The sequence below is a fragment of the Sarcophilus harrisii genome, chromosome 2 (assembly GCF_902635505.1).
Source record: "Sarcophilus harrisii chromosome 2, mSarHar1.11, whole genome shotgun sequence".
NCBI lineage: Eukaryota > Metazoa > Chordata > Mammalia > Dasyuromorphia > Dasyuridae > Sarcophilus > Sarcophilus harrisii.
Genome location: NC_045427.1, coordinates 223,183,870 through 223,203,512, shown reverse-complemented (window position 1 = coordinate 223,203,512; position 19,643 = coordinate 223,183,870). Strand labels below are relative to the sequence as shown.

The 19,643-nt window shown below is 41.4% G+C and overlaps 1 protein-coding gene across 3 annotated transcripts in view; it reads left to right on the top strand.

Moving 5' to 3' along the window:
• SULF2 (sulfatase 2) overlaps positions 1-19,643 on the top strand; it is a 135,988-nt gene that overhangs the window by 61,912 nt on the left and 54,433 nt on the right. For all 3 annotated transcript variants that reach the window (XM_023494530.2, XM_031951578.1, XM_031951579.1), the window contains one exon: positions 18,422-18,573. In XM_023494530.2, coding sequence (XP_023350298.1) covers positions 18,422-18,573 — 152 coding nt within the window. The remainder of the gene's footprint in view (positions 1-18,421; positions 18,574-19,643) is intronic.

Genomic DNA, 19,643 nt, shown 5'->3' with positions numbered 1-19,643 from the left:
ATGAATGAGTGAATAAATGAATGATTGGACATTTATTGAGCACTCGTTGTGTGCAACATACACTGGGAATACAAAAACAAGACAACCCCAGCCCTCAAGGAGTATATAGTCTAATGAGAGAAGACAGGACACTAAGGGGAGACAGTCTTGGAATGTGGGGGAAGAAGGAAGAGGAATGCTGATGGGGGCAGGGCTTGGAAAAGGTCAGGTGGGGTGTGTTAGCCTGGCCAGGGCTTCAGGGGCAGCACCCAAGTTCTAAGTGGAGTCATCTCCAATCTAAGAAGCAGGTTGGCAGCTCACCGACTCAGTCGAGATTTCCAAACCCCTGTTGGATGGGTGATAAGGCCTATAGGTGTTCCCTAGAATGGTATCCTAGGGGTCCACAAGCCTGCCAACTTACAGGTGAAGCTGCCTTATAATGACATCTTAGTCCTTGAGTAACAGCATCCCAAGGATGAATGCACTCGTACAGTTCAGCCATGATAAGGATTGCTCTTCCAGAGACTCAGCAACACAGCCCAGCTTTCCCTTTAGAATCATAGATTTGGAGCTGGAACAGCCCTCAGAGGCCATTTCATCCATATACCTCCTCCCCTTTGTGTGCTCTCTGTGTCTCTGTCTCTCTCTCTCTTTCTCTCTCTCTCTCTCTCTCTCTCTCTCTCTCTCTCTCTCTTTGTCTCAGTCTCTGTCTCTGTCTCTCTGTCTCTGTCTCTTTCTCTCTCTCTTCTCTTTCTGTCTGTCTTCTCTTTCCCTTTTTCTCTCTTTCTCTCTGTCTCTGTCTGTCTCTCTCTCCCTCTTGCTCTGTCTCTTTCTCTGTCTGTCTCTCTACCCCTCCCCTTACTGCCTCCCTCCACCTCCACCCAAATTTGGCCAAAGTCTCAGATCTGTCTCATACCATTTATTTTTGCAAACCCCAAAGTCAAGAAATCATTTCATCTCATCTACTCGGGGGATGCAGCTTTTTCCTGCTTTTAAAGTTCCTCCCATGTGAAATGGGGCTGTTTTACTTTGGGAACGAGGGATTGTTCAACAGTTTTCTGCTTCATTCTTCACTGACCTTTCTGAATTGTTTTGGCAAGAGCTGTTTATTTTAATTGACTCTAGCTACACCCCTCCAGCCTGTCTTTGCTAATAGATACATATAATGTGCGACAGATTTCTTAGTGCAAACATAAACATTCCTCATCTCCTCTCAGCACTGATTACTGGAAGTCTTGGAGTAACCTTGACATTTTCCAATGCTGTGTCACAGTTGCTTGCCATGTCTGGCTTCCAGTAATCACTTACTACTTTCCCCCACACATGTTCTACAATCTATCTCCCTCCCTTATCCTGAAAAAGGCAGGCTTCATTCACAGAATGCCGCAATCAGTACATTTATGCAATCAACTTTCAGAGAAGGCCTTTTCAACCTCATCAGTTCATTCGACAAACATTTACTAAGCCTCAAAATGGGAAATGGATGGATGATCTTACAAAGAAGACTGAAAAGAAGTAGTTAGGAGCAGATGAAGAGCAATATCATAGAATCTGATGAGAGAAGAGTGTGTCCAGAAGAATTGAGTGAAATAAGGATTCAAGGGAAAAAATAGCTACTGCGTTTAGTGGTAAATCATTGATATCACTGGAGAAAACTATATAAGTTGACTGTTTGAGTCAGAAGCATGATTGAATGAGTTAGAAAGTAGTGAAAGATGAAGAAGTAAAAAAAAAATTAGTGCACATAATTCTTTCCAAGAATTTGGCTGAGAACTTCCACCTTGCAGAGAAAGGGATCTGGCTCCCGGGGGTTTCCTCAGAACACTTAACTTCTCAGCAAACCTTTAATGAGACCACTTTTCCAGGTTGAATCATAACTTTTAGAGGGATTTTCCTTTGAAAAAATAAGCAGCAAGGGTGCCCAGATATGAAAGGGAGAATTTTAGAGTGCATAACATCTCCATGGCCATCTAATCAAACTCACACCCCCAAAAGAATTCTCATTATAATATGCATACCCAACAAATGATCATCCACCCTCTGCTTGAAAATTTCCGAGGGGAAACCCATGGTCTCTCACAGAGACCATTCCCACTTCTAAACAGCTGTAATTGTTAGGAAGTTTTTCCTGACTTCCAGCCTAAATTTGCCTCTCTGTGGTTTTTGCTTATTGTTTTTGATTTTGCTCAATAATATTTAATTGTTTCCAATTACATGTAAAAACAATTTTCAACATTCATTTTTTGAAAGATTTTGAGTTCCAAATTTTTCTTCTTATCCCCCTCCCCAAGACCACAAGCAACGATAGATTTTACATGAACAATCATATAAAACGTATTTCCACATTGGTCATGTTGTAAAAGGAAAAAAAAAAACCCAAAATTGAAAATAGTACTTTTTACAGACTCCATCCACTCTTTTTCTGGATGTGAATCACAGTTTCCATCATTGAGTCTTTTGGAATTATCTTAGATCATTGTATTGTTGAAATGACCTAATTCAATCATTGTATATCATATATTATTACTATGTGCAATATTTCTGGTTCTTGCTTCACTCAGCATCAGTTCAGATAAGTCTTTCCAAGTTTTTCTGAAGTCTACCTGTTCATCATTTCTTATGGCACAATAATGTTCCATTACATTCCTGCAACACAACTTGTTCAGCCATTCCCCAATTGAGAGACATCCCCTCCATTTCCAATTCTTGGCCACCATTAAAAGAGATGCTATAAATGTCTTTCTTCATGCAGGTCTTTTCCCCTTATAAAAAATCTCCCTGGGATGTAGACCCAGTAGTGATACTGCTAGATCAAACAGTGTACATAGTTCTGTCACCCTTTGGACATAGTGCCAAGCTGCTCTCCAGAATGGTTGGATCAGGTAACAACTCCACCAGCATTAGTGTTCCAATTTTCCCACATGTTCTCCAACATTTATCATTTCCTTTTCTAGCATAGTAACCAAATCTGGTGTGAATGGTACCTCAGAGTTGTTTTAATTTGTGTTTCTCTCATCAGTAATGACAAATTATCAAATGGAATGATTCTAAGCATTCTACATGATAGCCCTTCAGATACTTGGAGACCACTGTCTGGTGCTCCCGAGTCTTCCTTTCTTATAGATTACACGTTCTCAATTCCTTCACCTGATCCTCATATAACATGGTCTTTTCCATTCCAATTACCCTTCCCTCAGTGCCCCCTGGCTAATCAGTGCCCTTCTTGAATGTCAACAGCTCAGAACCGAATATCATTCTCCAAATGTGGGTAGACCAGGGCAAAGTGCTATGAGACTCTCACCTCCTTATTCCCTAAGACTTATTCCTCCTCTTGGTGCAGACTGAAATTACATTCACTTTTTTGGCCGCCCCTTCACTCTATTGACTCATCCCGAGTTTGTTGTTTACTAAAACCCCTAGTTCTTTTTCAGGCAGATGGCTTTCAGATCCTGCCTCCCCCATCCTGTTCTTGTGATGGCTTGATCTTTTGAATCCAAGTACGAGATTTACATTTAGCCTACAGAATGATTTGATTCAGCCAAATGTTCTATCTAGCCTGTCATGATCTTTTTGGATCTAAACTCTGGCATTCACTGGGTTAGCTATTTCTTCCTACTTTGAATCATGTTTAACTTTGATGAGAATGTCTTCTGTGCCTTTATCCAAGTCACTGATAAAAATGTTAAATAACCCAAAGTCAAGCAGAAATTCCTTTAACACAACACTAAAAACCCTTTCCAGGTTGATTTTGTATGGCTTGGTGAGGGAAGGTAGTGAAGATTATTGTAAAATGAGGAAGCCCTAGGAATGTCTGTAGACAGTGGGGAAGGAGCCAGTGGAGAGAGATTGAGATAGGAGAGAGAGTAGGAAGAAGAAAAGAAAAAAAAAAGGAAAAGAGAAAACAGAGAGAAGGAAAGAGAGAATGACAAAAAGGATAAGCTTCAAGAGTAGAATAATAATAGCTTACATTTACTTTCATGTTTACAAAGCACTCTATAGATATCTCATTTAATCCTCACAACAATTCATGGAGGTGGGTTTTGTTGTTATACACATTTTACAGAGGAGGAAACAAAAAGGCTGAGTGAGGTTATGACTTGTCCAGTCTAGTAAGTGTCTGGGATTGGATTTGAACTCAAATTTTCCTGACTTCAGGACTAGCTCCCTCTCCTCTTCTCACCCTCCCCACTGCCTCATATAGCTGAGAAGGGATGATGTAAAGGGCATTTATCTCCTATACTGGCTTTTAAAGACCAGCAAGAGCTCAACAAGGGAAAAGACTTTTAAATCAATACATTTATTGTTAGATCATAGAACATAGTGTCAGATATGGGAGGGATTCAGCACATAGTCCAAAGTTAGAGGGACTTTAGAACCTAGAGTATCAGAAGAAGACGAACCCTTAGAACACAGATTGTCAGAGTTGGATAAGAACTTAGAATATAGATTGTTAGAGCTTGAAGGAATTTTAAGGTAACATTATTCCTGAAACCCTCCTCCTTGCAAGGGAATAAACTGAAATCCACTGAGAGAAAATGATTTGTCTGGGAACACCCAGCGAGTTGAGGGACAGACTGCAAGCTGCGAAAATTGGACCTTGGAATAACCACCCATCCCTGTTGAATCTAGACGATGCTTCTTTCTACCTGCAGCTCAAAAAAGCTGCCAAGGAAGGTGTGAGCCAACAACAACAAAAAAAAAAAAAAAATGCACTTATTTTCCTCAGACTCACAATTTTGCACTTCATCCCCAGGGGAAAAGAGAGTCAGTCAACAAGTATTTATTAAGCACTCACTATGTCCCAGGCACTGTGCTAAGTTCTGGAGATACAAAGAAAAGCAAAATATAGCTCCTGCACTCAAGGAGCTTATAATCGATTGGGGGAGGCAACATGCAAAAAGCAAGGTACAGTTAAACAGATTTAAATAACAAAACTCTATAAATAACTTTAGGTTGACTCATATCACAGCTCTTTATTAATTAGCACACAGAGTTGACTATAGACCATCTCTGTCTTTGCCCAATAAATGTGACATCATTGCCAAAACACAGTTTCACCTGCCATCTGTCAGAAAGACCTGAATTTAAATCCAGACTAGCTGTGTGATGCTAGACTATGTGGAGACTTCATCTTTTTATCTGCCTCAGTTTCCACAATTGAAAAAGGAAGATATTAATACTACCTATCTTCCAGGTTGTTGTGAGGATAAAATGGGTAGAATATTTGGAAAGCACTTGGTATACATATTATGTTAGCTTTTGATACTATTATCATAGCTACATAGTAGTTACAGAATGTTAAGTCTGTTTTCATATGCACAAATTCATTGCCATGATTTCATTTTATCATCATCAATAATAATAGCTATTTTAGACATGTAAATATGTGTGTATATTTAAATAGATAATGAAATAGATAGCTAAAATATGTCACCAGTAATAGCTACATTGTATATGTATATAGATGATATAGATATCTAATAGAATTTATATTACTATATGTAGTAATATACATTTTATTAGATTTTTATTGTTGATATATATATATATATCACCAATAAAATAGCTATTATTTACATAGTATTTTATGGTTTGCAAAGTGATTTACATATTCATCTCATTTGATCCTCACAATGATCCGATGAGGATCATTTATCCCCCTTTTACAGATGAGGAAACTGAGGCTGGCACAGATTAAGTGACTTACCAAGGATGGAAAGATAAACGAGCCATCTTGCTGCCTAGACACCAAGAAATGCCATTCTTTCAGTCCAATAAAGGCACCTGTGAGGGAGTGAGCTCAAAGAGAATCCAGGACTTGGAAATATAACCAGAAGGGCTTGGTTCGCCTGACTGAATGATTCAGCAACATCGTTTAACTTGGGGAAAAAATTGGTAACAAGGATGAAAAATAGAGCAGCTAAAAGGAATAAACAGGCCAGCAGGAAACATTTTAAAATCACGGTCTGGCCCATGAAGGGATCGCGGGCAACCTTCTGCCGTGATAGGGAGAAGCATGTTACATAAAATCCTTGTCAGCTAATTCCCCCTTATAACACAGGGTTACTGGCTTCCACGTCCTGTTCCGAAGCCTCCCCAGGTGCTCGGTTTTACAAGGTGCTAATTAGCTAGAGGTGAGCTTAGTGCAGGGGCTCAGTGGGTGTTGGAGGGGCAGCTCCAGGGGTGGGAAATGAGGAGTTCTAGATGAGTTCATCTAAATGATGAGTGCCAGGGGAGGATTAGAAAAAATCATTTGTAATACAAGGGAAACCACAATTCCCAGTCTGCTAAGCCAGGACTTACACAGCACCCAGCACGTAGTAGGTATTTTATGTTTATTGACTGACTGACCAATCAGGAGACCTGGCTTTGGGGTCCTGCTCACACACTATGTGATCTTGGGCAAGGCTGGTCCTAGTTCTGACTTTAGTTTCCCCACCTGTCAAATGAGGGAATTAGGCTTCCCAGAGTCCCCCACCCCCACCCTGAGTCGACTAGGATTGGATGCTCTGTGGCCCATGTCATTCAGCCCCTTTGTTTAGATCACAGATGCTGTGGGTCTGCGTGAACGGGGTCTGTGAAAGAAAACAGGTGATCCTGGGATAATTACATCTTGGCAGGATTTCATACATATGGAAACTGCGCTGTGAGACAGACAAACAGCAGCCCATGAAGGGGGATTGATGAAAGGCAGGAGAAGCCGTCTCTCCTCCCACTGAACACTTAACACAGGTCCTAGAGTTTGGGCCCTGGGGGTTCCTCTTGAACTCTTAGTTATTAAAGGCCCTTGAACAAAACCACCTTTCAGGGCTTATTCATAGCATTGATGATGTTCCTATGAAAAGATGAACAGGAAGGGAACTTGTAGTAAATAACATACATTAGTATTGATATCTTTCAGATACTTTTCAGGTTATTTTCTCACTGACTTCTCATAATCCTGTGTGACAGAGATTGGAGACTTTAATCCCTTAGTGTCAAACCTAGGACTAGGACTCGAATTTCCTGACTCATAATCCATTAGACCATGAAGTTTCTACCAACTAGTGTGACTAGGGGCAAATCATTTAACTGCTCTCTGCCTCAGTTTCCTCATCTGTGAAATGGGAACATTAAAAGCACCAAAATGTGAATATATAATATCTACAAAACATTTTGTGAACTTTGGCAAGGGGCTAGAGGTAGGCAAGTAGTTGAGACTTACTATGTATTTTAAGTCATTTTAAGAACTTTGTGGATCTTAACTAGGGCCAGTATTATCAGGAAGGGAGGTCTCCTTCTGCCACATAATACTTCAATAATAATTTGTCTGTTATCACACAACTACTAATGAGTTCTTGATTATTCAATTCTTATTTTTCATGACCCAATTTGAGGTTTTCTTGGTAAAGATACTGGAGTGGTTTTCTTCTCCAGCTCATTTTACAGATGAGGAGACTGAGGCAAATAAAGTGAAGTGACATGCCCGGGGTCACGCATCCAGTAAGTGGCTGAAGCCTAATTAGGATTCGGTTCCTCCTAACTCCAGGGCCAGCATTCTCATCACTGAACCATCTGTGACTCCCAGGTATTGTGGAGGGTCCCACAACAGTCATGGTACCCACCTCTTGTCTTCAGGGAAACTAGATGCAGCTCAAGCTAATGAGTAGCATGTTGACAGCCTGATGCAGGAAAAAGACTATTAAAGATGGAGTCAGGAGATCTATTTTCCACTTCAGGCCTTACCATAACTTTCTGTGTATCTTCTCTGATCTGAGCCTCAGTTTCCCCTTCTACTGGTTGGACTAGATTATAGGATCACAGATTTAGCATCGGAAGGAACTTTTAGAGATCATCTATTCCAACTCCCTCATTTTATACAGCAACGTGCCCCAGGTCACAGAGGGGACAGAATTCAAACCCAGGTCTTATCCAGTATCATTTCAATCCTGCCACCTTTTTCAGATGCTCTCTGAGGGTCCTCTTCAGCTCTAACATTTTATGTACCAAATGTTCTTCCACTCCTAATATTCTAGGTCCTAAGAGAAGAGTTGACAAACTACAGCTCACAGGCCAAATCTGGCCCACAAATCTCATAGTTTGTGAGCTAAAATGGTTTTTATATTTTTAGTATAAAAACCAGCAGCAGGGTAGACTTGACCCAATGGCCACAGTTTGCCGACTGTTCTAGGGTCCCTTATAAGTCAGACTTCTATGTTCCAAGTTATAGGAAATGCTATATAAATATCAGCATATGAAATATAAATATGAGTCGTTCAGGAGGACTAGCCTCTCCAGTGGGAGGGTTTGCCAAGCCCCTTTCAAGCTGCTCATCCACTTTGGGTATCCACCTCTCCCCTAAATCTCGCATGGGGCCCTAAGCAGCAGAATCTCATCCCAGTAAAACCATCTTGACAAGAGGGCTAAGCCAGGCCAAGGGTAGCCAAGAGGCCTCCAAACCAGAGTAAGCAGGCCGGAGCAGTTTCTTCCACAGCCATGAAGGCAGATGAAGCCAGTGCCGTGGAGTGTTTAGAGCTTGACCGTGCATTGAAGGACCATTGCCAGACGTCTTGTTCTGTCCTGCACTGGACCTCACTGAGTCAGGAACAAAGAGGGAGACTGATGGCTTAGCCCAGATCTGTCTCACTTAAATCCAATTCACAAGCAAGTCAAGACATCACCCATGATGTCATCAGTTCTCTTCAAAAACAAAGGATGAGCAATGAGCTCTTATTATTATTTATGATCTTCTGGTTCTGACAGCCTATAATTCTATGAAATTAAGCCTCCCATTCCTTCAGATTTCCAGAACTCTAGGGCTAGGAGGTGCTTAGAGACCAGTGAGTCTGACCTACTCATCCACAGATGGGGAAGATGACTCTGAGGGAAGGAGGCAGATACTCCAAGGACACACAAGGAGTGAGAGGTACCCGCAGGGCCCAAACCCCAACATCCCTGAGCTGTAACTTGGGGCTTTTCCATGATGTTGGGTTGCCGATTACTAAAATGTGTATTGGTCAGGCAAAGACCTGCCCGGAGACAGGAGCAAGGACATAATCCACACTACCTCGTCGTCCCCCACAGCAGGTTCCTGTCCAACCAAGGAAGTGGAGAATCTTCTCCAAGCCCATTCATTGTTTTCTGTGAGTGACTCTGCAGTATGGAATCCGTGCTTTTCTAGACCTACAGCAGCTCACTGGGGCCCATCTGTCTCAACGGCCAATGCGAGCTATTCATAAGCAGACAGGGAGCCCGTCCCAGAACCTGATGAACCAAAATGATTTGGAGGTAGCAGGATGCAGCCTGACTGAATGTGGCACGGGATGATGAGTAGTTTCCAAACCGCTGAAGGAAAGAAGTGAGTTGGGGAAGCAAATGAAATTCCTATGCCTGGCCCTTTTCCTGAATCCTGACAACCAAAGAGAATCATATTTTACTTCCAGAAAGTCAGCACCTACCCGGCAACAAGCTGCTCTGCCATCATTCTGTCCCCTGGACCTATGTGCATGGAATGGGCTGCCTAAAGCTAGAGGGAGTCCCTCAGGTCAGGGATAATGACAACTGTAAGGGACACTGGAAAGGGAAATTTCCCTTCAGATATGGATTGGATTAAATCAGGGTTCCTTCAGCTTTTTTCCACTCACAACACCTTTTCACCTGAGAAATCTTTATATCACTTCAAGTTTATAGGTATATAAAATAGATATACAAATAAAACATATATTGAAAATAAATCATAATTTCATGACCCCCACATTTAGTTACACAATCCCCATAGGGGATCACAACCCACAGTTTAGAAGCTTTGGAGGATGATCTCTAAGGTCCCTTCTAGCTCTTGATTGCACAATTTTGTGAAAGACCACTAATCCAAACACCATTTAAAATATACATGTGTGTATATATAGTGTGTCCCATAGCGTACACTTTATCCCCATTCTATACTCCACTTGAGTCTTCTCTTATAAGGAAAAATATTTAAGCAAAATTAGCAGACATAGGGATCAATCATGTCTTGTAGTATATAGATAGATAGATATAGATATAGATACACATTCTGCATCGATAGCCCTCCAATGAGAAGAAGAGGCATGTTTCATCAGATATATGAGAGAGGGAGAAGAGGGACAGGAAAAGAGGTGAGAAGGACAGAGAGATGGAGAAAAAGGAGAAAGAGATAGGGACAGAGATATGGGAAAGAGAGAGAGAGAGAGAGAGAGAGAGAGAGAGAGAGAGAGAGAGAGAGATGGAAACAGAAGGAGGAGGGGAGAGTAGAAAGGGAGGAAAAAGGGGGAAATAAAGAAAACACTTGAAGAGAATAAACAAAGAAAAAGGGTAGTGGTGGTTTGGAGGAAAGGAAGAGAGTAAATAAAGGAAATGATGCATATTATGAGAAATCACCATTTGCCCTTGGGTACCCATGACATCAACTTACCAACTACCTTCCTTGAGTCTTCCCAAAGAACCCTGTACTTTCTCAAAGCCATCTAAGAAATGCCCTTTCTAGTAACCAAAAAAAAAAAAAAAAAAAAAAAAAAAAAAGTCCCAAAACCCAGTAGAGAATGTTCATCTTAATGTGCTCTTGACTCTTACTTAGAAACAACATGGAATAGTGGAGAGAGCACAGGACTTATAGAAAAGAAAATGTGAGTTCAAATCCTGCCCTTGCAAAGTATTTTAACTTTTTGAACCTCAGTTTCCTAATCTGTAAAATGAGTATGGACCTAATGATCACCAAGGACCCTTCCAGCTCTAAATATATGACTCTGATATTATAACTCACTAAATATGTCTAGAGTGTCTTATCGCCCCTTGCTTTGTATTTTAAAGGTTGCACTTGATCATCCATGAGCCTTGATTTTAGCTGTCACCTCTCTCTTCCTGTTGGTTATAACTCACCTCTTTGAATTAGGTTAAAGTTTGGAACTCAATATATCTTCATAAACAGCTTGGATCAGAAGCAATAGAGCATCTGTGAATGCCTTCTTGATATTAAAAAATATTAATAGCTAGCATTTATCTGGCACCAGAAGGTACACAGAGCACTTTGCAAATATTATCTCATTTGAATCTCACAACAATCCTCAAGAGTAGGTGCCATTACAATCCTCATTTTACAGAGAAGGAAACTGAGGCAGGCAGACAATAATTATCTGAGACTAGATTTGAACTCTAGTCCCTGGGAGTGACTCTGCAGTATGGAACTCTGTCCAAAGCACCCCCAGCTATTTCTTGGTTTCTTCTTGCCCTCTCTGTCAGTCTTTGCAAAGATTTCTATTCCACAATCTTAAACAAGGCCATATTTCCTTTGATGAACAGTTTCATTAATTCATTTAACAAACACGCAGTACGAATCTACGCTGTTCCAGACCGTGGACCAGATACTGGGGAACCAAAGGCAAAAGACAAGTCAGGTTTTGCTTTCTAAGAACTTAATCTCAATTGGGGAAGGGCAGGGCACTGTATGAGCACAGGTGTGAGCTCCAGCCAATGTGCTCTAAAGATATTTCAGGAAGAAAAGAAGGATCAGGAAATCCACTTACTGTATGCCAGATGCTATGCTCTGGCTACAAAGACAAAAACCAAAAATGATCCCTGCCCTCCAGGAGCTTGCATTTTATGGAATGGAATCACATTGCTGAGGAAGTAGTGTTTGAGCTGAAGCTTGAGGGAATTATGAATATTTATTAATAATTATAGCCAGCTTTTATAGAGGTCTTTAAAAATTTACATTTGATCCTCACAACAATGCTAGAAGGTAAATGATATGATCACCCCCATTTTACAGATAAGGAAACTGAGGCTGAGAAAGACTCAGCAACCAGGATCATACTTTATTAGTACAGAGATAAGATCTCAAGGCCTCTTTTCTCTCCACCATGGATCAACAAGTGTTCATAAAGCACATAACTGTATGCTAGGGGCTTGGGATCTGTCCCAGAAAAATGAAACAATTCCTATTTTCAAGGAGTTTGGCTCTTGGAAGGATGGAAGTGTCTAAATTATGCTGAATCAATATATACAGAAGTGCAAAATAAATACAAGTTAAATAGAGAAAAGGCTCAGGAAAAGTTTCCTGCAGAAAATGGCAGTGCTTGGAGGGAGAGAGAGATTCTGGGAGGCAGAGCTGAAGAGGGCGTCCGTCCCCACCATGGGGAAGAGCCAGTGCCAGCCACAAATGTGGGTCAGGGGGCCTGGGTCTTATATAAGAAACAAAGAGGTCAGAAGGATGGTTGGGATTGGGCTGTGAAGGACTTCGGAAGTCACACAGCTGGTGTCTCAGGTCAAATTTGAACTCAGGTCCTCCTGACTCCAGGGCTAGCGCTCCATCCACTGTGACACTTAACTGCACCTTCCCTCTGAGATGACTCTGTCAGACTGTTTTTATCTTGTTCATAAATAGTGGTTTGCATGTCGTCTGCACCAGCTCTTTAAATTGTGAGCTCTTTGAAGGCCAGAATGGTTTTTGCCACTCTTTGCATCTCAGTGCTTAGCATAGTATTTGGCTTAATATATGTTTATTAACTCGACTCACCCTTACATATATATAAGCAATGCAGCTTTCTTCCAGCCCAGCACCCCTGGGGTAGGCCCTGCTTTTCTTTCTATTTATACTAGCCTGCATTTATTTTTCCATATCAGCCTAAGAGCAAGCAGTAGTACACAGAAAGAGACACCTCCCCTCCCCACTTTCCCTCTCTGTCTCTCTGTCTCCCTCCCCCTCATTCTCTCTCCCTCTCTGTCTCTCTCCTTTCTTCCCCCTCCTCATTCTCTCTCTGTGTCTCTGTCCCTGACTCTTATCTCTTTCTCTCTCCCTCCCTTCCTTCTTTCCTCCCTCTCTGTCTCTCTCCTTTCTTCCCCCTCCTCATTCTCTCTGTCTTTCTCTGTATCTCTGCCTCTGTCTCTTTGTGTTCCTGCCTGTCTCTCTCTGTCTTTCTCCCTTTCTTCCCTCCTCATTCTCTCTCTCTCTGTCTCTCTCTGTCTCTCTCTCTCTGTCTCTCTCTCTCTCTCTCTCTCTCTCTCTCCCCCTCTCTCCCTCTCTCTGTATGTCTCTCTCACTCTCTCTTTTGTTTTTCTGTTTCTGTCTCTCTTACTCTCTGTGTGTCTTGTCTCTTCTCTTGTCTCTTCTCTCCCCCCACCCGAACCCCTTCCCTTTTTGCTGCCTTGGCAACAAAAGCTTAGCTATGGGAGCCAAAGAAATGCCTGCTCTATACTCTGAGCTCTATTTTAAGTTCTAGTCCCTTCCTCTTTGGCCGTGTCCTCAATCTGAGTCTCCTGGGCTCAGGAGACCTGAGGCTCGAGGGCCTTTGCTTTTCTGCCCATTGTTGTGTGATGTCTCAATGGCCATTTAAAAAATTGTGCTAAGGAAGCCTAATCAGATGAACTCAAAATTGAATTTGATGCTGAATATGGTCCATTTTTTGTGACTGGAGAGAGTGTCTATGGGGAGCGAGAGTGATATAGGGAATTTTAAGCAATGGATTGTAAGTCAAATGACTTGGGTTTTACTTCTTACAATCTGATGGAGCTGGACCTTTCTTCTCTTAGGGTTTCAGTATTATCATTTGTAAAATAATGGAGATGGACTAAGTGATGAATAATAATAGCTACAGGTCATGTGACAGGTACAGCACTTTATAAATAATATCTCACTTTATTCTCATGACCATTGTGGGAAAGTGCTGTTACTATCCCCATTTCACAGATGAGGAAACTAAGGCAAACTTAGAGTAAATAACCCCTCCAGGGCCCGAGGCCAAATTTGAACTCATATCTTCCTGGCTCTGTCCATGACACTGTCTAGCTGCCCCTTGCTTTTGATAACCTTGAAAAATTAAGCTCTTAGGACTTTTAGGTCAAGAGTAGAAGGAAAGGGAGAGTCTCAGAGAAAGAAATGGCTGAAAATAGATTAACACTAATGCATAGATAAGATAACAGTGGGCTCTGAAAAGTCACCCTGCCCACATCAATCCCCTCCACATCCCCTGACCACCAGAACTGATGCTTCGAAGAAGGAACCACTTCTTCCCCAGAGCTAGCTCCCATGTGGGTAGTCCTTCTGTTGTTGTTCAGTTGTGGGCAAATCTTCATGATCCAGTGAACTGTTCCGTTCGTGGGGTTTTCTAGGCAAAGATGCTGGAGTGCCTTGCCATTTTCTTCTCCAATGAATTAAGGCAGAGGTTAAGTGACTTGCCCAGTTTCACACAGCTAACAAGTGACCAAAGCCACATTTGAACTCGCTTTCCCACTCCAGGCCCAGCAGCACTCTCTGCCCTGAGCCATCTAGCTGTCTCTGGGTAGCCCTTTCAGGTTTGAGAAATGCTTTGTGTACTTTAATGACCACATTTCCTCCTTGCAACAGCTCCTGTGGGCTAAACACTATTATCATCCCCATATTACAGTTGAAGAAGCTGAGGCTGAGAATATCTAAATAATAGCTAATAAATGCCTGAGGCAGAATTCCATCCAGGTCTTCCTGATTAGCTCCAGTCCTGCATCCTTTTTACTATTCTGCATTGTGACATAGTAACAATGGACATTTCTTTCCAAATTTTCAAATTTCCCAGCACTTTCCTTAAAACATCCCCAGAGCTGGTACAGCCATTGCTAAACCCATTTTATAGATGAAGAAATTAAGGCTTAAACTAAGACAAGGGATTTTCCCATAGCTACTAGGTAGCTTCAAGTCAAAAGAGCTGAGTCAACAGGCAAGGGAGTCTGGAAAGAAGGTGAACCATCATCAGTAAGATCCAGTTAATTGACTTAGTTCTCCATTCCCAATCCCAGGTGATAGCACAATCCCATTATTACCTAATGCCCAGCCAGGGAAACTCCAATGTCCTGTTTAATTAGATACATTTCACTCTTTAAATTTTAGATATTTCACAGGAAGCAGGGTTGCTGGGGATGATTCCCTGCACCCTGGGAAAACCTGACTTCTCTCTCTGCTGACTCCCTTGAATAAAGCTGGATCTCTCCAACCACTTTTTCCAGTTTCCCCCATTTCCCAGCCACACATCCTGACTCAGTTCTTCTTGGCCAGGTAGTCATTAGCAAGCCCTTTTCTTTTATAAGCCCCAAAAGGCTTCATTTTCAGGATGGGCTGGATTTGGCTGCCATTTTTAAGGTGGTCTTAGTTCCAACCAGTCTAACACTCCCAGCTAAGAATGTTTCCTGAAATTTTTAGCTTGGAATGCCATTGAGTCACCTTATTCCTGTATGTTTTGGACCCAGCTCTTCTCTTCTTTGGGGGTGAGACACATTTAAGAAGGCTGTGTTCTTTCCACAGTAGGGATAGACTATATATTTAAACTTCAAGGCAGAATTCCCTAAAATAGCCCTATCACATTCAGTCCTTTTCTCCTTTTTCTCTATTCCTCTTTTATTTTTCACTCCTTCCTCTTGGCTTCTGAAGGAGTTAGAAATATTTAGTCTGGAGAAGATAACTCTAAAGAAGCATTGAATTCAAATAATTTTAAGCGCTATTATTCAGAAGAATTAAGTTTATTCTTTTTGACTCCAGAGAGTAGAGTTAGATGGAGGATAAATAATGGCAGACTTTGAGACAATTATAAGGAAGAATTTCCAGACAACCACAATGTTCACAGTGGAGTTGGCCACCTTCGGGGTGGAGAGGCTGTTAGAGATATGCTGTAGGAAATTAGGAGAGTTAATCTGGACAACTTCTAAGCTTTCTTCCAACTCTGAAATTTCATGTTCTGTATTTTTATAAAGAATCATAAATTAAGAGCCAGAGCTGGAGGAAGCTTTAGAAATCATCTAATTCAATCCTCTCCTTTTACAGATGAGGAAACTGAGATAAGTGACTTCCTCAGTAAGGTTACAGGATCAGTTTCTTTCTCTTTTTCTCCCTTTCCCTCATTTTTTTGGCTGTGGCCTATGTCTTTCGTGAGTTTATAACCAGATAATCTGAGAAAAAGGTATATTATAACATCAGTATTGATGGACTTCATTTTCATAGGGATCCTTTGGGAGGAAAATTAGCCATGGTGAGAATTTCCCACCATCACCTGAGGCTAAACCAGTGAGGTTATTTGGAAACAAAAGCCTGATTTTCCAGAGAACTGGCAACTCCCTCAAAAGGCTTCCATGCCCCTCCAGCTTTCTGTAGTACCTCCCAGGCTTCTGATGTAGTTTTTGCCTATTTGGCTGAAGCCTTATTGGGCGTAACAGCTCACTCACTCCCTGTCCTCAGCCCTGCAGGTGGTACAGGCCCTACCTGGCCTCCAGCTGCCTTGATTCCAGTTCATGTGGGACTTCCCAGCTTCCTGTGGGACTTCCCAGCTTCCTGTGGCTAGACTATCTCTCTGACACACAGCTGAGAAAGGTGGTTTGGGTGGAGAAAGAACAAATCCAGATGCTTGGCACACATTGCCACGATGTCTCAGTAAAACCAAATGCGTCACTTCTTAGGATGAATATCAAAGAACTATTTAATAGATGGCAGACAGAGCTAAAAAAGACTCAAAACACAGAGCATAGAATGTCAGAGCCAGGAGGAAGGGTCCTCACCACATAGAACACAGAATGTCAGAGCCAGGAAGATCTACCTCAGAGTAAGTGTTCTTAACCTCAGTCTGTGAATTTAAAACAAAAATTTTTAAGACTTATATTTCAATACAATTAGTTTCCTTTGTAATCTTATGTGGGTTTTATATTCTGAGAAGAGAAGCCATACAAAAAGTTAAAAACCCTTACCTTCAAGCCCAACTTTTTCATTCCACTAGAACACACTGAGTGTCTAAGAGGGAAAAATCTCAACCTCGAGTTAGTGGCGGAGATGAGATTAGACCCAGCTCTCCACACACCCCATCAGGTGGCACTCCATTACACAGTGTTTTCTGGCGTATTTTTGCTCACTTAGGGAATCCAAAATCTGGAGACACCTGTTTAAGCCCAAGAAGGGACCAGCCAGCCTTTAGCTGGAGATCAATCGTGGCTCACTATTACTGCTTACAACAATCCATTCCAAATGCCCTGTACTTGTATAAGTCTATTACATGATCTCATCAGAGGGATTCCAGCTGAAACACAATTGCATCCATTTCATTTATTGATTTCATAAAATACACTTATGGTATAACTCGGTTTTTTCCAAGGTAGAAGTTTAGTTCATTGCATTTATTTGAAGGAGATCTTTGAGATCATCTAATGAGATCATGGGAACCTAGATCTCAAAATGGAAACAACCTAGAGTCTGTCTTATCCAATTGTCCCATTTTACAGATGAGGAAGCTAAGTAAGCTCACACAGGTAGCAAGTTTCAGAAGCAAGATCAGAACTCAGACTCCCTGTGGTGTTTTTTTCTTTTTTAAAATAATAATGGTTCTCTCTGGGAGAAAGGTTTCTTGGGGAGGTTTTCTGGAGGCAGCTTTAGTTTCAGTTACAAGTAAATAATCACCCAAAATCACAGCCAGCTGATAAAAGTTCAGATCTTTTATTGTGTGTTTCAATATAGCCCGGTTAGCTCAGAGGCCTATCTCTCTGCTTGGTTCTAAGAGCTCTTGCAGCTTTGTCCTTTGCCTCTGCTTTCTTCAGCCTCCAGATGGAAATGAATCTCTCTTGCCTCCAAGAGAGGGCTTCTGGCTCTCAATCTCCCAGAGTGCTCCTCTCCGACCCCCGGGAATGTTCCGAAGTAAGACTGTCGAGTGGCTCACTGAAGCTCTATTTATGTTGAGTGTAAAAGGCTGACTCTGCCTTCTGGAGGCAGGGCTTAAGGGAGGTGTGAATTCAGATATCTCTTTCTAAACCCTGAAATCTCCCAAACGTGTGAACTCCAATGAGTACTTAAATATTTCTTGCTTCTATGAGCTCTCTAAAGGTGTGAACATAAGCATCATTTCTATCAGTTGTACGTAGTACCTTGTTTCAAGTTCTGGCCCAAAATATCTCCTTCTAAGATCAAATCAATCATATTGAACCATACTAAATTAGATAATTATTGTCTCAATCAACTCTAATGGCTTAACAGTTTGTAAAGATTCCAACAACTCCCAAATCAAAATGTCTTTTCATTCTCATCTCTCAACCCGTCCCAACATAACCCAGATGGTAGAGTTCTGTTGGAAATCCAACTTGAAAAATAATTTTATAAAATAAAACATTAAAACACAATGATATTAAGAGGGCATCTAGTTCATCTCTCTTCCCCGTCTTAGTCTAAGACTTCCCACAAACCATCCCTGTCTGCCTTTTGCTCCCAAAAGATCATAAACTCAGGAAGAGGAAGATTGTAGGCTTTCAAGCTGGAAAAGGACCTCAGAGATCAAAAACTCCCCAGAAATCTGTTTAATGCCTGGGTGAATGAGAGCTTAATAAATACACTTGGGAAGGATGAGAGAGGAATCTTAATTAGTAGTGCAGGAGTGTCAAGTGTTGTGAGTCTATCTTCTCCCTTGACCTCTTCTTTCTCACTTCTTTTTTTTTCCTTCTTCATCCCCAGCTTTCTTTGGAAAGTACCTCAATGAATACAACGGTTCCTATGTGCCACCTGGCTGGAAGGAATGGGTTGGACTCCTTAAAAACTCGAGATTTTATAACTACACACTCTGTCGAAATGGGGTGAAGGAGAAGCATGGATTTGACTACTCAAAGGTAAGTTTTACAAAAATGGTGTCTCTTATTCCTAGTATCACTGGTAACAGAAGAGCCTCAGAGGCTGCTAAATTATTTCCCTCTAACCCAAATCTCAGTCATCTTCCTTCTCCTTTATTATCTGCCTCTAGTTATTCATCGGAGTCTGTCAATTCCTTCTTTAAATTTTTTTCCATTCCTTCCCTCTATCACCTTCTTCCCTCTTCTCCATTACCATCATCGCTGAATTCTTAAATTGGAAGGGGCTTTGTATAGTCCAACTCACACACCCAAAAGTATCCACACTCAATGGGAGATGAAGAGTGAAGGTTTTGTTCCTCATTTAGAGCATTCTCTCTTCCATTTGAAACATCTTATGCTTCTTCTGGTCCATCCTGTCGTGGGCTACCAGATGAGAAATAGAAATCAAACCTGGGATTTCATCTCTCCAGGAACTCCAAGGTGAGAGAGCCCCCTCCACCAAGGCAGACATGCCTTACCTACCTGACTTAGAATCTTCAAGGGCTGCCCAAAACACTGAGAGATTAAGTGAGTTCCCAGAGTCACACAGTTAGTAGTGTCAGAGTCTGGACTTAAACCCAGATAAATGTTTGTAAAACATTTTTGCGACTCCTATTTTTTTTTTTTTGAGCAATCTTCAGTGACTCTCCACTGTGATTAGCACAAAGGTCAGACTCCTCAATCTGAAAATCTTCCACAGTCCAATTCCAACCTTATCTCCTGTTGATATCTCAGTGTCTCCTAGTGAGAACCTTTCTCTCTAGTCCAGAGACTGTAAGCCAGGGGCCTATGAACATTTTTTTTTAATTTTTAAAAATTTTTTAAATTATTGATTTCTTTTGAAATCATATATATTTTATTTTATTCATAGTATTCTGAAATTCAGCAGACTGCTAAGGAGGCCATGCTTTTCAAAATAATAATGATAATAAGGTTAAGAACTCCTGATCTAGTCAGATTATTCTCTTCCTTGACTTCTGATAGATACCAAATTGTTTCTGGATGCTGGATCTTTGCTCATGGTGATCTCACTCCTGCCCCAGCTGTGTTTATAATGACCTTCTCTCTTC